This window comes from Copadichromis virginalis, linkage group LG9, assembly GCF_057382275.1.
Source record: "Copadichromis virginalis isolate Kocher_CV1m ecotype Utaka linkage group LG9, C_Virginalis_male_GT1.1, whole genome shotgun sequence".
Classification (NCBI taxonomy): domain Eukaryota; kingdom Metazoa; phylum Chordata; class Actinopteri; order Cichliformes; family Cichlidae; genus Copadichromis; species Copadichromis virginalis.
Genome location: NC_140626.1, coordinates 27,596,999 through 27,620,347, shown reverse-complemented (window position 1 = coordinate 27,620,347; position 23,349 = coordinate 27,596,999). Strand labels below are relative to the sequence as shown.

The 23,349-nt window shown below is 40.2% G+C and overlaps 2 protein-coding genes and 1 long non-coding RNA gene across 3 annotated transcripts; 2 read left to right on the top strand and 1 right to left on the bottom strand.

Annotated features, from left to right (window-relative positions):
* The first annotated feature begins 1,605 nt into the window (after positions 1-1,605).
* On the top strand, positions 1,606-3,150 carry LOC146702061 (uncharacterized). The gene is made up of 2 exons (XR_014922277.1): positions 1,606-2,783; positions 2,932-3,150. It is a non-coding gene; the product is annotated as an uncharacterized LOC146702061 (long non-coding RNA).
* Positions 3,151-3,684: 534 nt separating this feature from the next.
* LOC146702060 (uncharacterized) lies at positions 3,685-6,504 on the top strand. Its single transcript, XM_085468553.1, has 7 exons — positions 3,685-4,045; positions 4,301-4,403; positions 4,483-4,535; positions 4,645-4,723; positions 4,945-5,417; positions 5,617-5,810; positions 5,919-6,504. Exons 1-7 carry the CDS (start codon positions 4,043-4,045, stop codon positions 6,061-6,063), a joined length of 1,050 nt encoding a protein of 349 aa, XP_085324679.1. The 5' UTR covers positions 3,685-4,042; the 3' UTR covers positions 6,064-6,504.
* A 1,137-nt stretch (positions 6,505-7,641) lies between these two features.
* LOC146702059 (uncharacterized) lies at positions 7,642-11,123 on the bottom strand. The gene is made up of 5 exons (XM_085468552.1): positions 10,761-11,123; positions 10,396-10,492; positions 9,912-10,022; positions 9,296-9,462; positions 7,642-8,963 (listed from the first exon to the last, which is right to left on the bottom strand). Exons 1-5 carry the CDS (start codon positions 11,114-11,116, stop codon positions 7,916-7,918), a joined length of 1,779 nt encoding a protein of 592 aa, XP_085324678.1. The 5' UTR covers positions 11,117-11,123; the 3' UTR covers positions 7,642-7,915.
* Between the last annotated feature and the right edge of the window lie 12,226 nt (positions 11,124-23,349).

The following is a 23,349-nucleotide window of genomic DNA, read 5'->3' as shown; positions in this document are numbered from 1 at the left end:
ACCTGCACTCATGTATATATCTTTCTACGTAGCACTCTTAATTCTTATTCTCATGTATATATCTCATGTATATCTCATGCACATATCTTTCCACGTAGCACTTTTAATTCTTATCCCTACTTTTATTTTTTTCCATGTCTATTTAAGTGCTATTTATGACACTATGTTTGCACTGAAGCACCGCAGCAATTTCCTAATGTTGTAAACCTGCTCAACATTTGGCAATAAACCCCATTCTGATTCTGATTCTGATTCTTTGCAGATGCTGGAGTGTGTTTCCAGAAAAGATGTTTTGCAAGCACTGCTTACCTGATGATCACAGCTGGTGCGACAAGACATTCGATTTCACAACTAATTTTCACCATCAAAGTGTCAAAACTACTATGAGGAGATGATACTGAGTATAGAAACTGTAACATCTATGTTTGCTTTATCGTCTATGTGCTTTACGCCAGTCTGCCTGTGTTTGTATGTTGTACCTGAATACCTGTTTTGCTTTAGCTTCACTGGAGATCAGTTCCAGTGGTTCTAATACAGCATTCTTTTGTAATCTAAAGCTAAAGCTGCTGTTTGGAATCCGGCCCATTTTGAGTAACACTGCAAATAAAAATGTCACGTTTAATAATCTCCTCATTTGAATTTGTTAAAGGGCAACTCTGCTGGGTTTTACACACTAGTGCATACACTTGCGGTCAGATGTTTACTAGGGGTACAACGATCGATATTGAACCGTTCGATACAGTGCTTTCGGTTCGGTACGCATATGTATGAACAATACAAAATTTTTAATTTATATTATCAACTTTTCTTCTGACGATGCTGTCTGTGTTGAGCGCTCAGTGGATCTGCGTTCGACTACTCCGCCTAGGCTGCACTGTCCAGCGCAGATCCACTGAGCGCAGTTCAAGCTAGCAAGACAGAAGCTAAGCTCCTTGCAACATGGCAAATTGAACCTCCCCCACCCTCATTCAGATCTGGCATTTGGAACTACTTTGGTCTTCATGTGAAGTAGGACCCTGAAGGTAAGCGCGTCATGGACAAAAGTAAAACAGTATGTCGGATGTGCCACGCAATGCTCAATTACATGGGTGGGAACTAGTGCATTAGCACAGTTTGCTCGTTAACGTGTTGGCTGTCCAGCCCCACGCACGGGCGATCGGCGGTAGCTCGTTAACGGAGATTTGCCGTGTTGTGGCGTTAACGTCATTTCAGATTAACGCTGACAGCACTAGTGGGAACAAAATGAATATGACTGCACATTTACGCCGACATCATCCTAGTGCAGAGACAAGTGGAAGCAGACAAAAACAACAAGCATGCATGCTACAAACTTTAGCCGAGTCATTTAGACAGCCGTTAGCACATGATTCTCCTTATGGGGACCTGATATGTTTAATATGCTGCTGAGAATATAGCCCAGAAGAAGCGTATAGTATAGCCTGTGAAGGTTCTCAGTCATCCAGGTCATCGTAGTCAAAGGAGCTTGCAAAGAAAAGCGTCTGGACTTCTTTAAGTTACTTGAAGACGTTTCACCTCTCATCCGAGAAGCTTCTTCAGATAAGGTCAAATGGTGGAGAGTCCCAGATATAAACCTAGTGGGAGTAACCCCCCACAGAGGGACAGGTGATTAGAGGATCATCAGGGGGTCCGACGATCCTCTAATCGCCTGAGCCAAGGTGTGAAACTGGGTGTGGGTCCCAATCAGCCAGAGTTTCGGGTGTGTTCATTGTGAAACCTGGCCCCACCTTATCATGCGAATTCCTGGACGATCTGATTTCCTCGTGTCAGCATTGTTCCCACATCATCATAATTAATGTTGTTCCAGGTTCAACATTGCAAGTGACCAATCACCTTCTTGTGACGTCATTCCTTTGCGACTTCGAAATACCCGCCTTCGATTATTTCGAAATACAAGTGAAGAAGTGTGTGCTGAATCTATGAATCAAACTATCACCTGGAAACATAATTAACTGGTCCATAGCTGTGAAACTGGACATGAGTTCTTGATTCTATGGAGATTAACAGTAATCCAGAAATTTACAAATTTGTCCTGGTACATCGCGTAAATGTTGTCCCTGGAACATCGTGTAAATGTTGTCCCTGGGACATCGTGTAATTGTTGTCCCTGGAACATCGTGTAATTGTTGTCCCTGGAACATCGTGTAAATGTTGTCCCTGGGACATCGTGTAATTGTTGTCCCTGGAACATCGTGTAATTGTTGTCCCTGGGACATCGTGTAAATGTTGTCCCAGGGACATCGTGTGATAGCTTGTAAATAATGGAATGAAAATTATTGATTGTTATTAACTTGTGAAAAAGAAGTGTAACAAATCCACATGTTATGTTCTTACACCCTTACAGAAACTGTGACTCCTTCACAATGTCAGGTAAATGTCAACTCATGTTGAATAATCAACCAATCAAGCCTTTTATTATCACATGCAATGTTACACGTACAACTGCAATGAAAATTTCACCCCCTTCTGACCATACATATATTGCTTAAACATCACATTGGGAAGACAGGTCGGAAACAGTTAGGAAGGTCAGAAAACAATTTAATTAATAGATGAGGGGAGAGGAGGAGAAAAAAGAACTACAACCAGACAAAGCTCCTAGAAGACTGAAATGGATGATGGTTGCAGCATGCAAAAAGAAAATGATATCTGTTGACTACAGCATATGCTTTCTCACAGATTACCTTGTGGGAGTAGCTGGACCAAACTCTATTGGTATTTCAAGTTTGAAATCCCTGTTTGACCAGACTAACATTTCAGATGAGGTACCTCTTGACATAAAAATCCTTTTATGTTGTCATAAAACTAATGTTAAATTCTGCTTTAAATACACTTTATTGTACAATTTACTTAATGAATCGTGTTCCTTAGTTCTGTTTTTATTTATATGTATTTATTTATTTGTTTTATAAGGTAATAGATGGCCTAATCTATTTGCAGTGTGAGGTATGTTGAAAAGCTTGTTTGATCATAATGACATAGCATGTTTACGTTTTTTGTAATGTATTTGAAAACATAGGTGTATTTATGTTATTTTTATAGAATTTCCCTCACATTTATCCAATACCAAGCCAAATCACTGGAAAAATTTTGGATGGGTCCACAAGAGCACAAAGTGCATACTTTTTGAAGGTATGACTTGGACTGTGGTAACTATGTTCTTATCACAAAGGGTTTATAAGTTGCCACTATAAACAAACAGCATTTTCCAAAATTGAAGCCTTGTCAGAAGAACCTGAAAAATACCTTTCTGAAACCTTTTCTGTGTAAAGACTTGTTCAAAAGCAATGCACACAGATTAAAACATTTCTGTCTTGGCCAACTGATAAAGAACACCAAAAATTGAGTGGTGCGTGTTGAGTCTGTGGTCTTGATTTGTTTTGTACACACTATAGAAATTAATTAATGTAAACCAAAAATGACACTTTCTATATGTTTGTGTATCTGCAGAATTAATTACAAGTCTCACCTGACAAGCTTTTGCAGTTTTGCAGTGTCATTCTTGACAGAAAAACATACTTGTCACATTCTTTTTATTTCCAGAAAAACATCTTTCAGATGTATGAGAAATTGATTGGAGCCTGTCTGGAAAACGGCAGCCACTGGACCTTGTTTGTAAGTTGCACAGATTTTGCACTCTCTCTAGTGCATGATACTTTTCAGTGTCCCTCATTAGGAATTCTCAAGGCCCAAGCCTACCATATCCATCTTTTTACAAAACAGTTTTGTGACATACCCAAGAGGACCATAGTCTATATGAATTCATTTGGCGAGTCGGAGGTCAGAAAAAGTGCGGTGTTGAAAAACTGGAGGTAATTAATTAACATATTTAACATAACATATTTAATTTAATTGAAAGCATTACCGAACGTGGTTATTGATTTCTCTATATGCTTTTTATTTATAATAACTGCGATCTCTCAGCTCATTTGCTTCAGCAAGAGGCTGCGCTGGAGAGTGGACCTTGTCACATGTGAGCCACCCACATCAACAGGATGGGAACTCATGTGGAGTGCATGTCATAATGGTACTGAAAACTATAGCTTTAACCTATATAAGTAATGTTTACATTTTTGCCTATTCAGTTTTTAAAGCCTTAGAGGCAGGATGGTAAAATCTCAATTTTTTTTGTAGATTGAACCATTTCAGCAGTAATGCTTTGCTTTGGTTGCTCTGTTTTTTTTTTTTTCTCGGGGGGGGGTGTTAAAAACAAACAAACATTTCTTTGTTAATCTAATTCTTTTTGTTCTTTTTTTTTTTTTTTTTCTTCGTCAATTATTAGTTTGCCCAATCTCTCATTGACGGTAAAACACAAGTGGAGGAGTACAACACTGAAATCACAAAGCTCAGGTCCCGACTTTGCCACTACTTATTTTCCTCAATAGGTAAAGATAAAATTAGCTGCCTTCTTTTTCTCTAACATTGGAAAATGTAACTTGTACTTAAACAAATTATATTTTGCAGATCGAACTAGGAAGTGCAGTCAGTGCTGGTGTGTGATTGCAGCCAAAGACCGGGTACACTATGACATGTCCTTAGCCATATAGATTGTTTATTTAATGGACTTTGTTCATTTGTTTTTTGTTTGTTTATTTCTTCTTCTTTTTTTTTTTTTTTAATTCACAGGTGCAGTGCCAGAAATGTGGTGCATACAAGCACATGCGTTGTTCAAAGTCTGTTTGTGGCATCTGTATCTTCTGTGAGAGTAAGTCACAATATAACTAAACAACGTCCAAAAATGTTTAAAGTGAATTTTTTTTTCGTAATTTTGCCTTTGCACACCAGGACTGTGTAATTAAAGTGGACGTTTCAAGATCCAGTTTTTACACAAAACTATTTTAGACATAACTGTGTCGTATTGTGGGGATTTCTCTTCACAATTAAATTGATATAGTGCTGTTTATATCATTCTTCTTTATGTAACAGCACAGTGCAGCACAGCAGAGGGAAAGGAGTTGTGCAGCATAGTGGGTGGCTATACAGGAGGAGCAATAGAAGTAGCCAGTGAAGAATGTCATCAGGGAAAGCATCAGGCAGCGAATGACAAAGGAAAAGTTCCTAAGGGAGAGAACATCTGCAGCAAATCGACAAGTAACAGTGAGATAGGAAGACTGACAGTCAGAGATGAAGGTACACAGACTGAAGACAAAGAAAAAGAAACAGAAGTATACGGCACAAGTCTGAGTACAGATAATGTTGCTGCTGATGATGTTGACAGGATCGATGCAGATACAGAATTCCAAACTGATTCAGAAGGAACTAGTACAGTTTACAGAGTGCATGGTCGCTTATCTGTACCAAGCTCAAAAAAGAAAACCTACACAATAACAGAAGACGAGATCAAGCGCAGAATCAACGCAGAGAACATGTCAGTTCATGTTTTCAGAGGTTTGATTGGGGTAGGTATACATTTCGTGATTTTGATGTCACCTGAAATAAATCCGGGTTACTCGTATCAATGAAGTGACAATGTGGCTGGAAATTGTGCATTTGCTGCAACATATACACAATTACACCATGTAAACAAAAGCATTTAACTTTGTGCGCGTGTGTGTGTCTCTCTCTGCTCTTTTGGTGTTTGCACTTTTTCTTTTTTAGGGCCGTAAAGCCAAACTGCCCGCAATGATTCTTGACAGGCCTAAGAAGGCCAAAACTAAAGTAACAGTGTTTAGTGTTCTGAGTGAAGAGGAGGCTGGGGAGCTAGCCCTCGGGTTTGCCGGAAGATTGGCCTGCGATGTCACAACAGACATGGTCTGTAAAGGCAGCGACCATTCAAGTGCTGATATGACAAAGTAAGTTAGTAAAACAATATGAAAGTTGTATCTTTTTTGGTATTATTTGTCATTTCCCCGTATTTGGGTTATTGGTGTAACATTGTTAATCTTACTTTCTAATAACAGACAGACTCTTCTCAAAATCCAACACAATCTTAAACATGAGCTGACTGATTCCTCAGCCTTCAGTTTGCTGACACACACCTTTGGCCCCGCTGCACTGGATTCTGTCATTTCATTCCTGTGTGAAAAACTTGATCTTGTTTCTTAAATAATGAAACCTTTTGTGACTTTTGTTTGTTCTGTACATCAGAATCTTGAAAATTGTTCATTGTTGTTCTAAGTTTGTGTTAACTATTTGGCAAAAATGATTGGTTCCTAATCCAAACAGCATAATGACTGTTCTAACACATATCTTAAAAATGCTACAAAGAAAGAAAATTATCACATATGTTTCAATATGAATGTAATTGTGTCACACTCGGTTTGTAGTAGCTTTCCTGTTTTATTTTGAGTTTTGGTATGTTTACACTGTTATTTTTATTTCCCGTGTGTTCGTCTTCCCTTATTAGTTTTACTGTATTTAATTAGTCTGATTTAATAACTTATAATTATTTACTTTCCAGTGTGTATATATGCTCCTCGTTTGGATTATTGTTTGTTTGAGTTCTGCCTGTCTTTTCTATTAAAGATTTGGACTTTTGGACTATTAGTGGACCTCGTAGGTTTTTATTCTGTTCAATTGGTAATTGACTGGGTTTAATTTAGTGGCCTGGAAAACAGGCCGGAGGGGTCTGGTCATTTTAACCCCCTAAGACCCGAAATCTTCCATGGCATGCATTTTTAATTTCTCTTTGATATTTGGGCCGATTGGAACCCGATGAATGTAAAAAGAAAGAATTACCAGGTTTTGTTTTTTTTACCTAATTTTTGTTTCTGAGAAAAATGAGAGCCACATATGAGGACATTAATTTGAAATTTCGATAGAACAGTTGCAGTATAATGTCCTCATAACTGTATATCAGGCACTTGTTGATCAAGATTTAGTATTTTGGTCTAAATAACCCAAAATGTGATGTCCACATGTGTGGACGCCAGGCTGGAGTAAAGTGTTAGAGCTATTTATACCTATGTAAACTTTTATACACTGGTTTTTACCTGTCTTGTTTCAGAAAGGTTTAAAAGGGTAATGTCCACAGTTTATTTGTTTATTTATTTGTTTGAATTCAACATATTTTATTAAAGTAATTGAGCTTGAACACAGAAAAAACTGAATCAAATAATCATAAAATCAAATCACTTGCACTATACTGAAGTCTAATCTACTCTGAGCTAATGCCGGTTTCCAACACTAATGATCGGGTGAAGGAGAGAGATGAGGGTGTGCACGGCCACTGGTGCTCTTATCCCTGTTCTTTGTGATACAATCCAACAGGAAAGCAGTCAAACCCTTGGACATTAGCCAAGTTAACGTTCACAAATATATACACACAGAGGAACTCTGAGCCCCAATGTCAGCATTAGCACAAACATGCCACTTCATACCAAATCTCAGTGTGAGGTCAGGTGTTAGTCTCATTCCATTATTCTGGCTATATTTTCTTACTCATTACTATTAAACTTATACTTAAGACTAACTATTAACAAAATCACACCCCAATAACTCTGTTATTACACTTTGTATTTAATCATAAAAAGGCTGGATGTTGAAACCTTTTACTTCTATTTTGTATGAGCCAGGATTCTCAACAGCTGATACTCTATGTCCAAAAAGTGACAGGTATCGTTTTATGGAGCAAAAAACTTAAGAGCGCATATTTTATAAATAATACCAACAATTACAAATGCAGACCTTTAATAGTAATAAGTAATCCTTTATTTATAATGCATAGCAATATAAAAATAGTAACATATGAAAATATTACAATGGGCACAGATGAATTTGTATCAAAAACAGCAACCAAGCCAAAGTAATGAATAACACACATAAATAACAACTGCTTGAGAGACCAAACAATTTCTTTTCAACTGTTCCTTGGCAGAAAGTTAAGACAGCTATTCAGCTTTAGGTTTCAATAAACAGAAGTAATGGATGCAGTCCCTTTGAAATGTCACACAAAAGTCTACTTATGCATATACTTAGCTTTAACTCTTCTCTTTTTTGTTTTGTATTCCAAAAGGTTTTCATTTTCTCCAGAGGATGTCTCTCTTTCAGTGGTTATCGACTGTTCACATTCATTTTCACAGACTGTTGGAATGTCGATGCTGGCCGAACGTTTCTTGCTAGAATACAATGGCCTAATTTTGCGTGCATTATCTGTCGTCTTTATTTCGTACTGGCATATACTTTTGCCTACTTGTTTTGTTTTTAAGACATTTGTATGCAGTTCATCTATCATTGGAGTGATACCCTCTGGAATGAATGCCCACTGTTTAACTGTGTCTAAAACAGCATTTAGTTTTCCAACTGCATCTTCTGTGCATTTTTTGTCTGTGCTTTCAACTACAGGAGTGTCATTCAAAGTTGATAGAGGACTTTTCAGAGAGTTTTTCATTTGTTTAAAATGGCTACAAGCCACCTTCAGGCAAGCACATGTGTTATAGTGAGAGAACGTACAACAAGTGCACTGAAGTGTTGCAGCCGATGCAAAAAAACACAGATTTCCAAACAAACTTGGCATTTTTATCACTTTCAAGTCCTCACAGTGTACAAAGTAATGCCTTTCTTTCACTGCAATTCTTGCCAAGGTAGAAATGTCTGTTTCCATGTTTGGATAGATGTCATTGTCAGCCTCTGCTAATTTTGCAAGTAACACTAGATGCTTGCAAAGAAGTCCTCGTAAGCCATATGTACAGTTGCAGTAGGACTCAACAGGGCAGACATCATACACCATGTCTTCTCTTGACTCAGATGGGACTTGATATGCATTAACTCCATGGCTGTTCTTGACTGTAATTTTAAGAGCCCAACCACTTTCCATCAGTCTTGAAGCAGAGTCTGAAACTTGAGACAAGGTGTCAGCAAACCTGTTTTTCATGCGGCCCACATCTTGCAGGGTTTTTATGACTGACAAGTAGTCGTCGGCCTTCCCTAGGAGCACTTCAATCAGATCATCCAGACGCCTATTCTTGTAGCCAGATAAAAACTGGTATTTCAGGCGGTGGAAAAATCTGAAAAACAGTTATTTGAAATGATTAGTAACTGTAATTGAAGGAATTTAAAGTTTTAATCAAGACTGTATTATTTTTTTAAAAATTGGAATACCTATTGCACACGTCTTTTATAAAGGAATGCTCTGTGCCGGTTTAGCTGATTTAGGCAAATCCACCTACTCTGTTTTTTGTTGTGATAACATAAAAAACGCTGCTAGAATTTAAAGGATTTGCCTAAAACCTGTTCTGGCAATGACATGACGAACCTACTCAGTTTAGCCTCTTGGATTAAAGCATAATATCTTTTTTTCAGCAATACAATTGAATGAGGTCAAAATAATAAATCATACCTTTCAATCACATTGTTTGTTTCAGAACGAGCGTGACTGAAGCGACGGCCGTAGTCACACCACATGTGGCCAATGCCTTCCCAGTGCTTCTGAAAATACTGGCACACCAAAGGGTATTGCTTAAATGTCTGGCAGAACTCTGCTGATGTGGCTTTAAAGTCGTCCTCCTAAGAGAATTGGATGCAACAGAATATATTTCAATCCATTTAACAGACCTATTGAAATCTTTAATATTATGTATTGAAGCCCTTTTCCTTTTATTGAATAACATTAAGAATTTTAAGTTATTAATAATATGTCGTGTTTTTGTATTAAGAAGCAATTATTTCTTCCCTTACAATGGCTAAGAAGGAACACTAAACCTATAAACATATTTGGTTTCAGCATCTGTCTGTGAAAGAATCCCACTCACAAGTTCTACTGCACAGTGGGTGACACAATGATGTTCTGCACAGCTTAAGTACTTGTTTTGATAAGCAAGATAAGAAGCCAGTTTTAGAAATTGTTTCAAAAATCTATTTTGTATCTCTCTGTAACTTTTTTTTAGCAACTGAAAGTTATTATGCTCTTAGTGTAATCAAGAAATCAAAATGTGAAATAGACAAATTACACTTACAGATGTGCAAGCTTTCAGCTTACAAAAGAAAGAAATGATTTCATTTCTCTTTTGGGTGTTAGAAAGCCCATGGACCCCGGACTCTGATTTTGAAAGCCATCGATTAACAGCCTGTGAATGTAAGAGGAAAAAAGTTAATCTGGAGAGAGAGACAGAGGAGCAGCTGTACAAAAAGCATAAAAGAAAGCTGACGTCCAAAAATAACTTTGTCACTCACTGGACAAGAGGACCTGTGCATTACAGAAATCAACCAGGCAAACATATTTTTAAATGTCAAAAAGAGCTTTGGGAAGCAGCCACCAGAAGATGAGTGCACTGTGGTCTTAAATGGATGGACATAGTCACTCAACATTTTATCCCTTTATATTCATTAACCTGAGTAGGTGAATATCACAATGAGGCAAATCATGACAACAGGACCCTGTTGTAAAAATGTGTTTCAGGTGCATCTTAGACAACGTGAAAAGAAAACAATGTGGTTTACCTGCAAGACATGGTACCAGCATAGAAGGATAGCTGACTCTGGAAAAACCTTCTGCAAAGCATTTATTTCCGCAAAGTCTTTGTCAACCATAAATGCTCTACAGAAAAAAAGAAAACACTAAATGAGATTAAACAGTATGAAAATGTTTTTGCTATCTCAAAGCACCACTTCAATGCCAAATTAAACATTTCAACTCACAAGTAGATATATAAAATACTGCATACAGCCTATAGGAATAACTTTAACAACTGGAAAGGAAAGTTTTTTGCAGCCCATGCTGCAGCTATAGCATTAGATTCTGGCATGTTATAACTTTTTTGAAAAGGAATTATTTCAAAATCAATAGCTGTCAATGTATTATTTACCTCGGGGAAGTTGGGAAATGCTCACAAACTATTCCAAGAACAGTTTCCAGGGTTTTCTGACTTTCGTTGCTGACAATAGCATAGGCCACAGGGACTCCATGCCCATGATCATCTCTTACAACAAGTGTGAATAAGGGAAATGAATACTGGTTAACGCAGTGCGTGGTGTCAACAAATACTAACTGTTTTGCATAGTTCTCCATGTTTGATTTCATTACAGGTGTCTGCAAAACAATCATTAGTTCTTGGTCAGATGTGTATGGTTGATAGAAGAGAACATGTTCTTGATGTTTTCCATTAAGTAAGGTATGTACACTTTGACTGTCTCCACAGTTAAAGTGCTTCTTCCTCATCATGCAGGTTCTAACCAGAGGTGTGGACTCGAGTCACATGACTTGGACTCGAGTCAGACTCGAGTCATTAATTTTATGACTTTAGACTTGACTTGAAAAAATGTTCTAAGACTTGTGACTTGACTTGGACTTTTACACCAATGACTTGGGACTTGAATTGGACTTGAACCGGTTTACTTGAAAAGACTTGATATTTTACCCCAAATATAAAATTTAACATGCATATTATATAGAGATTGAAAATGTGACGTCATTCACGGGTAGAACCGCAAAGGATTCTGGGAACTCGTGGCAAGCGGTACTAGCGCACGCAGGCTTTCAATTAAAATCAGTTATACAGCGATAAAAAGAAACACAAAAATGTCAAGAAGCTGTTGTATTATTAACTGCAATAGCCGGTCGCATGACAGCCACGGGAAGCCGACGGGTAAAGAGATCGGTTGTTATCGGATTACGTCGTTGAAGAGAAATTGTTCGAGCCATGTTTCCGAAGTAACAAAGACGGCTTGGATTGCAGCCATTCAAAGATCAAATATAACGTCCCAGAACACTCCAGCTCACAGGTTAGTCTGCTCCAAGCATTTACACGAAGGTCAGTGTTTTTTAGTAGTTAATACGTCATTTTCATAACATAATTAGTGATATAGGTTACAAGCAAGTCTGGCGCTGAACAGAAATTGTCGCGCTATGCTCCTTTATTTATTGTGCATAAATAGTGAATTGTCCTGACACAATATTGCGTTTCGCTTCTGTTATTATGGTACATTGACAAAAACATATACTTTTATTCACAGGATAAAACAGTTGTTTTGTATCACTAATTGTCCAGTACGATTACAGCATACAGTATTATTGTCACTGCTACATTTCTGTGATGCTACCAGAAATTATTTCCACTACTAATTAATTACCCTTGAGCTCAAAGGTTATATTAATAAACTGTTAATGAATGTGTATTTATGACGACGATTTGTGAGACTGGTAAACTTATGATACGTACGATGGTCTTTCGTTCTACACGGTGCATTTCAAGGTCCTGCACCCATCCGTCGGTAAACTGTACCTGGGCTTGTTGCAGTGACCTGAAGTTACTAAACTTCATGAGTGTGTGCACTCACTCCAAGAACCGTATGATTATAAATATGCATATAAATATGCTACGATGAGATAGCTGACTTCATCTAACTAGCAAATGTTGTCCAGGCTACGTTGGTGATACAGTTTTTTTAATGTGTATGATATTTTTGTCATGCGATTTTAAAGCTGGTCCTACAACCGCATCCAAGAATAACATGCAGCGTATCTCAGAACTGTGGTGAAAATTATTCTTGGAGCTAGGTTTAATTGAGCTGCATTTTAAAGAGGTGCAATTTCACAATTTGTGTATATTTTCTAAGTTCACTATTTTGTCATGTGTTGAGAAAAACACAGATTTTAAAATTACATGGTCTAATATTTACATTTAGCATATAACTGCAACATTATTTTTTCGTTTGTTTTTTTTTTAAAGACTCGAAAGGACTTGAAATTCAAAGTTTCAGACTTGTGACTTGACTCGGACTTTTACACCAGTGACTTGAGACTCGACTCTGACTTGCCTGACATTACTTGAGACTTGACTTGAGACTTGAGGATAAAGACTTGAGACTTACTTGAGACTTGCAAAACAATGACTTGGTCCCACCTCTGGTTCTAACACTGTCAATGTCACGTGGTGTGACAAAATGCTCTCTGTTGTGAAGATCTCTGTGTCCATGTTCTTTGGCCCATTTATGACATTCGGTTAGTATGATGGCTGGCTTAGTTCCAAGGGAAAGCAGTTCCTCAATCTTCCTCCTCAAATCACTGGAAATATTGTTGAAATGTGCGTCTTTTGGGTCCGAAGGATCATGCCCATCATGCTTATCATATGTACGCTGCACGATGACTGTGTGGTCTTTCCAACATTTGAGTACTTTAAATGAAACATAGGCCTTACAGCCCACTGCTCTGTAGCTGTTTCGACTTTTTTTCCCAGCTCTGATGCAGTTGAATTTGTAATAGTCTCTTTTCCTGTCTTTACCTGAGGCAACATTTAAACATTTATAATGTCCATGAAGGGTTAATGAGTTCAATTTTTCTAACACAACACTGAATGGGTCCTCCTGGCATTGTGACACATGCACACAAAGTTGTGTGTCTTTTCCAGTTCTTTTTTTTTCGTCATTCAGAACACTTCTTCTAATTATGTCGTCCATTTCTGGTGGAAAAATAACGAAGGTTTAATTAGTCAATATTCATTAATTCATTTTAACTTGTTGTGGGGTTTTTTGCAATACAATGTAAATATTAAATATAATATTAAAAAATATATATATATAAAATAATATAAAACAAACAGGGGCTAAAAGAAGCTAAACTTTCATATGGTATGTCTCTGGCAACTTCTACATGATGTCCCAGGGACAACATTTACGCGATGTCCCAGGGACAACATTTACGCGATGTCCCAGGGACAACATTTACGCGATGTCCCAGGGACAACATCTACGCGATGTCCCTGGGACAACATTTACGCGATGTCCCAGGGACAACATTTACGCGATGTCTCAGGGACAACATTTACGCGATGTCCCAGGGACAACATCTACGCGATGTCCCTGGGACAACATTTACGCGATGTCTCAGGGACAACATTTACGCGATGTCTCAGGGACAACATTTACGCGATGTCCCTGGGACAACATTTACGCGATGTCCCAGGGACAACATTTACGCGATGTCCCAGGGACAACATTTACGCGATGTACCAGGACAAATTTGTAAATTTCTGGATTACTGTTAATCTCCATAGAATCAAGAACTCATGTCCAGTTTCACAGCTATGGACCAGTTAATTATGTTTCCAGGTGATAGTTTGATTCATAGATTCAGCACACAACCATAAGTCTAGGCCTTTTAGTCCAGATTCTCTTCACTTATGTTTGTAAAATGATCAGGGAAGCTACTGCAATTTTGCCTGACCCAACCCCCGGGCCACGAAACACCCAAAAAGTTGGGGAACGCTGGTCTAGAGAACACTGGTTAGCTAATGCTGTCGTCAAGTAGCCTATCGCTAGCAAGCAAACAGCAAGCCAAGTGAGGAACATATGTATAATGCTTACCGTTTATTAAAGGAAAGTATCCTAAATTGACTTCAAATTCGGCGGACAGGCGGCGGTTTTTCGCTTCTTCACTTGTATTTCGAAATACTCGAAGGCGGGTATTTCGAAGTCGCAAAGGAATGACGTCACAAGAAGGTGATTGGTCACTTGCAATGTTGAACCTGGAACAACATTAATTATGATGATGTGGGAACAATGCTGACACGAGGAAATCAGATCGTCCCGAATTCCTGAGATCAGATGGCCCAGGATGTGAGTGGGCGTTAAGGCATCTGGGAAGGGATCTCAAAACTGGATTATAGATGGCAGAGAGTTGGTGTCGTAAACCCCCGCCTCTGTTCAAAGATGGTCGCTCACAGTGGACATAGATGGCTTCTTTCACTCCTCTTTCACTCATCTGTCCTCTCTGTCCAAAATGTGAACATTGGCATCCTCGAAAGAGTGTCCTTTATCCTTAAGATGCAGATGGACTGCTGAGTCTTGTCCTGTGGAGGTGGCTCTTCTGTGTTGTGCCATGCGCTTGTGAAGTGGCTGTTTGGTCTCTCCAATGTAGAGGTCTGGGCATTCCTCGCTGCACTGTACAGCATACACCACATTGTTAAGTCTGTGTTTTGGCGTTTTGTCTTTGGGGTGAACCAGTTTTTGTCTGAGCGTGTTGCTGGGTCTGAAATACACTGGGATGTCATGCTTGGAGAAAACTCTCCTGAGTTTTTCTGATACACGTTTTGAGTGCTTCCTTTACATGTGTGTGTTCCTTCTTTTTTCCTTCAGGCTTAGAGGGAACATGTTCTGCCCGGTGGTGTAGGGTCCTAATTACTCCAAGTTTGTGTTCCAGAGGGTGATGGGAGTCGAACAGGAGGTACTGGTCCGTGTGTGTGGGCTTCCGGTAAACTTCGATATTGAGGTTGCCGTTCTCTTCAATGTGCACAGCGCAGTCCAGGAAAGGCAAACAGTTGTCCTTTGTGTCTTCCCTGGTGAACTTGATGTTTTTATCCACAGAGTTAATGTGTGCAGTGAAGGATTCCACTTCTTGTGTCTTGATTTTGACAGTATAGCTTTTATTTTGGAAAGAGCCATTTCTCTGTAATAAACTCTCTTTTCCAAAGATGAGTGATTTCTCAATCAGATAGATTTATTTTTTTATTACTTTGTTGTTTCAGCAACATTCAATTTAAAAACTGTACTTTTGAGTTAAAATATATATTTATAATTTTAATAAATGACAAATTAAAAAAGCATGAACATTTTTTTGTATTGAAAAAATATCGAACCGTGACACCAAAGTATCGAACCGAACCGAACCGTGAATTTTGTGTATCGTTGCACCCCTAATGCATACATGCACTTGTTATGGGCATTGATGTCATGCTAATTTTGTGCTCTTAATGCTTTCTTTGAACTGACCTTTTTCCAGGGTGGGATGGTTTTACAGCACACATCTCTATTGACTGTGTGCAAGAGTTTGAATTTATTTTGGATTTTCTCCAACGGGGGTCAGTTGTATGCATACAGACTCATATCTTAACTTTTTCAACAGGGTTGAGGTCAGGGCATTGGGGAGACCATTCTAGGAGCTTAATGTTAGCCAGCATTACCCATTCCAGTTTTGATGAGTGTTTGGGATCATTGTCCTGCCCAACTCAAAGTTTCATCCGCGTAGCTGTTGATTTGAGTCAAAGCTAAGGAATTTAGAAGAATTTAGAAACTTTTGTCAAGAAGACATTCGGCTTGTCCATGTGGGCAGCTGCAAATTTCAGTCGAGCTTGAAGGAGTTGATTTTGGAGCAGGGGCATCTTTTTTGGTTAGCACCCTCTCACCCTCTCCAAGGTGATGTAAAAGTCTCGTAGCTATGAACTGTGACGCTGGCATTCCAGGAGTTTCCAGTTCATGGCAGGCTTGAGCCTTTGTGGTTTCTGAACATCCTTACCAATTTCCTCTCATCTGAGGGTAACAGTTTGGGTCTTCTTCCTGACCATGGCAAAGCGGTGACACATCAGAATAACTTGTAATTACATGGAATTGTTTGATAATATTGGAATCTGCAGTTTTTTGGAAAAGGCTCTAAGAGATCTTCCCAGCGTGTTTCTTCACTAAGATCTATTATTTTTGGACTATCGCATTGTTCAGAGTTTCTGTCAACCCAACAAATGCGAGGGAACAACAGTTAGTTGTGATCACTAATTTGGAAGTGCAGGTATGTCAATGACAACACAGTGAAATTTAAAACCTAAGAAGCACAGTGTTAGGTTTGTAGCATAAACCTATTCGCTGGAACGTTAAGACAATATAATTACACTGCTAAGCAAGACACAAATAGGCAAAGTTCTTCATGTTACTCGTGCACGGGAGAGAACCGGACAACCGCTTGACTCCAGTTGGTCTCGTCCGTTCTCCCGTATCACTGTCCTTTTATTGAGGTTACATGAATATGCATAAGTTCATTAACATATGACGTCTACATACACAAAGAGTACCTTGCCTGTGTGTGTGTGTGTGTGTGTGTGTGTGTGTGTGTGTGTGTGTGTGTGTGTGTGTGTGGACTGCTGATCAAAGGGTCAAACATCCTTGGTCAGGAAGAGGGTAGCCTCCCCCTCACCCTAGATGGTTCATCCTAGATAACACGGTGAGGAAGTCCTGCAGTTCATCTAAACAAAGAGCACTTAGACTAGAACAGACGCAACTACGTTAATCCTACCATAAAATAATAAGACACGGTATGACCTCTCATGCTCCCAAAGTGCTGTCTAATACACACAAAGTTTGCAGACTATCAAGGATCAAAACCTCTACCAATCTACAACTAATTACAAAACTCTAAGCATATATAAGTAAATATTTCTAAGCATAAATGACAATCAACAATACAAATCTAACATTTCCCCCCTTTTTGACCTTTATGCCTGAAAAGTTCCCAGGTATGAATACCTCATGTCTGACAGTTTCAATGCAAACATTTTTATACTCAGCATATGTCAAATCACCCTAAATTACTGAAAAGGTACACAGTTCAACAAATGTATTAGCAGTTATCCCATTCATTGAGCTCATCTCATGGCAAACTGCATCTTACGAGCAAACAAAGAAATTGTTAATTTAATAGTGAAAATAAAAAAGTAACATTTTCAAAAACATCTCAGCTTGGTAATGCTTCCTCCAGGTGTGCACATCACATGTCTCTCTGCAGAGTGGTTTGAGTTCTGCAGGGCGTCATGAATGTCTCTTCCAGTTGTTTCCATCGTTGTCCATAGGACCAGAGTCCAAATGTATGTAGAATAAACATTCAAACATACCAGTTGGTTTTGTTGTTCGTCAACATGGTTCTCAGCTATTTCCAAAGCTGCAGACCTCTCAGCACTCTAGTTTTATGGCCTCTTACCAGCCCCCATCACCTGACTTCAGACCTTCGTCTTGTGAGGGGGATATTTATGACTCCTTAATTGTCCACGCTCTGCAGAGAAACACCTCTGTGGAAAGGGTGCTGGGTTCAGTTGTCTTACTGCTGTTATGATCCCAGCAGCCTTCAGAGTGTCATCGTATGCACAGTATAGTGGCACAGCATTAGGTGATGTTCATAGGAAACTGCTGTCATCACCACCATAGCTTCTGGTTCCTGTGCTTTCACAGAATCATGATGTCATCCTCGAACTCCTTCTGCGCTGTCGATGGAGCTTGGCACGCTCCCCTCATCCCACGAGTTTTCATGTTCCAACGCTGCTGAAGGTTTAAGGCAGAGCACGTCGTACACCTTAGTTGTCTTCCTCAGCGTCAATATTGAATCTTTCATTTTATTTAAAATCTCCTGGAAGCTCAGTAGCACAGCTCTCTGTGTGATGTCTGCTGTGCTGAAGATGATCTCTGATCCTCCTGAAGCCTCTCTCCTGGCCTCAGCTCCCATCTTGTGGACGATCCTCTCCTCTATTTTGCAGGCAGTTTCATGGTCCTTGCTGTGGCTCCAAGGTCTGATCTCATGATGGGCCCCAACCAGCTTGACCTTTGACCTCAACCACTGCCTGGCTGTCGGCTATGCCTGGAATGGTTCACGCTTCTCACTGGGCCTCTGAAGATTTCTCAGGAGATTACTGCTGCACCTGTATTTCCTTGCTAAGAAGAAAAACTTCTATTTGGAGAGCATGTCAACAATCATCAAACCACATTCTTTAGTTCAGTGAACTTCACTTATAGGCCATCAAAGCCTCATCTGAACATGGGTGCACCACTTGCATAGGTTTAATACTTGTAAATAAAACGGCTAATCACACAAATCACTGCAACAATAATAGTAAACATTGTTTAATGTTAATCCTTGCACTCCACCTCTTGACGCATGGACATTCCCATGCGTCAACTCACCAAACCTGGATCCCTGTCTTAAAGAAAAAGATTAGCTAGAACATGTCCCAGGCAACATCAGGGCACCTCCTCCGGAGTAGCTCCGTAACCCTGCAATAAAAGATGTTAGCGTGCGTTGCATATTAAGTTTGCTTAACACCTGGCTCTCCCAGGAGCCTGCATACACACCATCACGGCCTGGAAAGCAAAATCTGGAAGTGAAATCAAACTTCATACCTGTAAACAATTGTATCATAAGAGTAATAAGCATTCAACATCAGCAAGACAAGTGTCATGTGCAGGTTTTCTCAAATCAGTAACTACAACTATTACCCCAATTCACCTCAGACATGGATTATCCCATGTACTCTGTTAACATTAATGTAATCAGTGACTTCTCTTAAGCAAAGTCACTCCACTCATATATTATTATTATGGGTTCAAAAGTGGCCAGCAAATGAGCCCATAATAAACTATTCCATAATTACCGTAATCTCTTATTTGTTTTACTCATGTCACTTGTCCGCTTCAGCTGATTCTTCTAAATGCAGTCTCAGAAAAACAAACATTAGCAATACACATTGACCATCCTGGTGGGCAGGCGTCGGCCATCCACATTCCAGAGGTGCCATAAAACACCATAAAGTTAACACTCGCTGTGGAAAAAGTAACACTGGTCTCATCACAGTATGTCTCAAACTATATTAATTTCTCCATCAACATATAGCCTGTAACTACAGTTTTCTTCACACATAAACCCAGAAATCTTGTAGTAGAGAAACATTAGCCAGTATTCCTATAAATCACATGATCAAACACATGAAGAACCGTAATGCTGTAAAAACGAAAATGCAAATGTTAGCGCTTGCGCAGGCGTATGCATACTTTGTCATAGTTATCTCTGTGAGCACACAAGCTAGTGAATGACACACACATAATAAATTCACAGACACAGAAAATGGCATTTAAAATGTTAAATCATCACGCAACCTCGAGTGTTGCTGTCATCTTTCTGCTCCTGTAAAGGGAAGCACACACAGACTCATCTGCACCCCTGCCAGGCGGGGGTCAACTTCACACAGTCGTGTTACATCAGTAAAGTCTTGTCAGCTTTTGTCAGCTTTTACCAGTCAGTCAGTTTGTTTTCCTTTCACTCACTCATTCATGCATTCATTCTTTCTTTCTTTGCTGATAGTGGAACCTATCGTCGCATTTAGTTTCCACTCTCAGCAAAATGACGTCATTTCAAAAAGAAAAAGAAGAACTTTAGTTTGGATTACATCGCTGAATCCTTTTGGACTGGGACTGTCATTTAATAATTGTCCCAAATAAGTGGCTTTCTCCAGAGTCCATTTAAATGTGGAGAACTCACTTGGCACAATTTTCTCGACGACGTGTAGCATTTTTAATTCCCGACGTGCAGATCTGCTTAAAGAACAGAGATTATCAAACAAAACTTTCAGTGCACTGTGAAAGTATCAAAATAAAAAGGCCTTGTTAAGTCATGACACAAGCTCCTCATCTCAGGAGGGTAAATCATACCATTAGCATGGTTTATCATACCATCATACTAATCGGCAGGCTCAACTTCACAACAAAAGAAAAATCATCAGCTAGATTCACTCCAAATCAACCATCAGCTGCACAACACACAACATAATCCTAATGTCTTATTAGCTATGAGTTTAATTACCCGGTCTGTGCTCTTCACTCATTTAGGCCACATATCTATTTTATTCAATTTTCCTTTTCCCTTCATCATAAAACATGTGACATGCTGTCATGCACTTCACAAAACAGTCTGTTCTGACGTATTCAGAGTTGTGTATCTAAATACAGGATTCACTCGCACATCAAAGCAGGAAACTCAGTGTAGCCTGGCTAAATTAACCAGCCCAGAACACAGATTATCTTTGGGGTTCTTTTAATCTGAATGATAAAGTAAGTGCTCAGAAGAAAATAACAAGGTTGTAAAAATAAAGAAATAAAATTGTTACAGACAGCTCCTATCCAGTAACAGCTTTGTGCTCTGGTAACCCACTGCTACTGCAGGTTATTTCCCCAACTTTATCAGCATCTGGAACTCAAGGACATCTAGCGTCATTTCGTGTCTGATATAAACCCAAACATAAATAAAACAAAACTTAGCAGTGCAAAAATAACTGTAGTGGCTTCTCAGTGCATTAATCCAGCAGAAAACGGAATATGGATCCCTCTCAGACGAACGGCGAAGTTGGTGGCAGCTACTCCTGGTGCCTTAACTGTTGCACACTTTGCGTTCAAAACAGATCACGCAGCGAAAAAAGGCATTGCACACCCACATAACACCAATGCAAGCTAGCACTCGTGCATGTCTCCGTAGATCCCCATGATCCCTTCCGCTCTCAGAGGTACCCCAAAAGAAAAACAGTGCCATCCAGTGGCATGTCCCATAATATCGAACTTCCACCCGGCTACATACTCCCCTGCTTAAGAGTCAACGTCCCCGGTGACTCAATTGGTATATCTCAACTCATGCACTGCTTCCTTAAAGAGAGCAGTACCCAAATTAGTCAACAACTGAGACAGTACCTCAGGGCTCAAGGTGATGGCATGACATGCTGATACAGGGACATGGTAAGGGTTTGAATGCACTCCAGCATTAGCTCTTTTACTCCGACGGGGCACTGGTGTTGGTGGAATGACCCCAATATCCCTGTTAGTTTCAGTAGCAACTGTCTCTGGTGTGGACACCTGCTCAGAGTCAGATGGTACAGTAACACGAGCATCATCAGTGTTTACAGACTCAGAAATGTCACTGCTTTGAACTGCTTCATCAGACCCCTGCTCTGCACTTGGGTATGAGGTTTCTCCGAACAACACATACTCAGGATCTGGATCTGAACAGCCTGTTTTCTCTTCTGTCCTAGGACTCACTACCACAGGGGATTCATTATTTTTCTTTTTCCTGGGTGCAGGAATTGGGCCAATACAAGGTCTAAGGTTAGCTCTGTGAACCCGTTTTACTGGCCCACCCTCCACCGGCTCCACTGCATGTGTGCTGCCCTGGACTTCGACAACCCTATAAACCACAGGGCTCCAGGCGTCCTGAATTTTGTTCCTGCCTTGGGGCCAGTGTCGCAGATAAACTAACTGACCTACTTCAACAGGGGGGCAATAGACTCGGGTTTTGTCCAGCTCAAGCCTTTCCGCTGCTTTCTGCTCCGTGTACTGCCTTGCTCTGTTATGTGCTTCATTTAAGCGCTGCTGATGCACAACCAGCCAGTCATGTCTCTTATCAAGCACCTGCTCCTGCCCCAGTAAAGCATCTACAGGAAGGTGGGGGTGCACTCCAAACATGAGGTAATACGGCGAGTGCCCTGTGGTGGCATGGGGAGTCACATTGTACGCATAGACCAATTCTGGCAAATACTCAGGCCAACGGCGTTTCTTGTCAGGTGGGAGGGTACGCAATAGGTCATGAAGTGTCCTATTGAAACGTTCACATTGTGCATTACCTTGGGGATGATGTGGTGTAGTACGGCTTTTTTTAACCCCATATAACTTGCACAGTTCCTGAATCACATCACTTTCAAAATTTCTGCCCTGATCAGAATGTAACCTCTCTGGTACGCCATACCTCATGAACCACTCTCTAAGCAAAATCTTAGCAGTTGTATCAGCTTTCTGGTCGCGTGTGGGGAAAGCTTGTGTGAACTTGGTGAAAACATCTGTAACCACCAACACATTTTCCCGTCCATCTGAGGCTGGCTCCAACATGCTAAAATCTACTGCAACCACTTCAAGAGGTCTAGTGGCCAAAAAAGGCTTGACAGGGGCATGAATCTTGGGCTGTGGCAACTTAGTAAGCACACATCTGTAGCATTTCTTAATCCACTGGTCCACTTCTTCATACATACCAACCCAAAAACATCTCTGTCTTAACAGATTCTGGGTCCGCTCCACCCCCTGATGCCCCATCTGATCATGCACACTCCCCAGTACAGCTTCCTTTAAACAAGCTGGCAAAAGGAGCTGCTGACACCTCCCCAAATGTCCATCCTCAATGACCCGATACAACAATCCCTCCAACTCCATGATACGTGACCACTGCCGGAGCAGAGAAATCACAGACTTAGCCAAACCTCTCCTCTGCTGGTGTGTGGGTTTCTTCTTTTTGTCCCAAAACTGCCTAAAGGACTTGATAGTAGGGTCAGAGCACTGAAACTGTCGCAACTCTTCCTTAGAATACCCTGGCAGAGTGGGTGTATTCCCTTGGGAATCAGTAAAATGGGTGTCTTGCTCAACTGCTGTGACCCGGGCCTGCCTCACCTGACAACATTTTACACCTGCACTTACTAAGTCCAGGCCTAGCGTTGTCCCTCTGCTGACAAGGTTACAGATGGATATGCATCCATCAAACTCCTCCTCATCTCCTGCAGGCTGGGGCTCCCCTGCTAATGGCTGTCTAGAGAGGGTATCGGCTGCTGTGTTACACCGACCAGGACGATACTGCACCTCAAAGTCAAATGGCGCTAACTGGGCAACCCAGCGCTGTTCAATGGCTCCCAGCTTTGCTGAGTTCAGGTGGCAGAGGGGGTTGTTATCTGTCACAACTGTGAATTTGGAGCCTAAGAGATACCCCCTAAACTTCTCAGACACAGCCCATTTAAGGGCGAGGAGCTCTAATTTCATGCTGCTATAGTTTCTGTCATTTCTCTCTGCATTTCTCAACCTTCGGCTGGCGTATGCTATAACACGTTTCCTGCCACCCTGCACCTGATA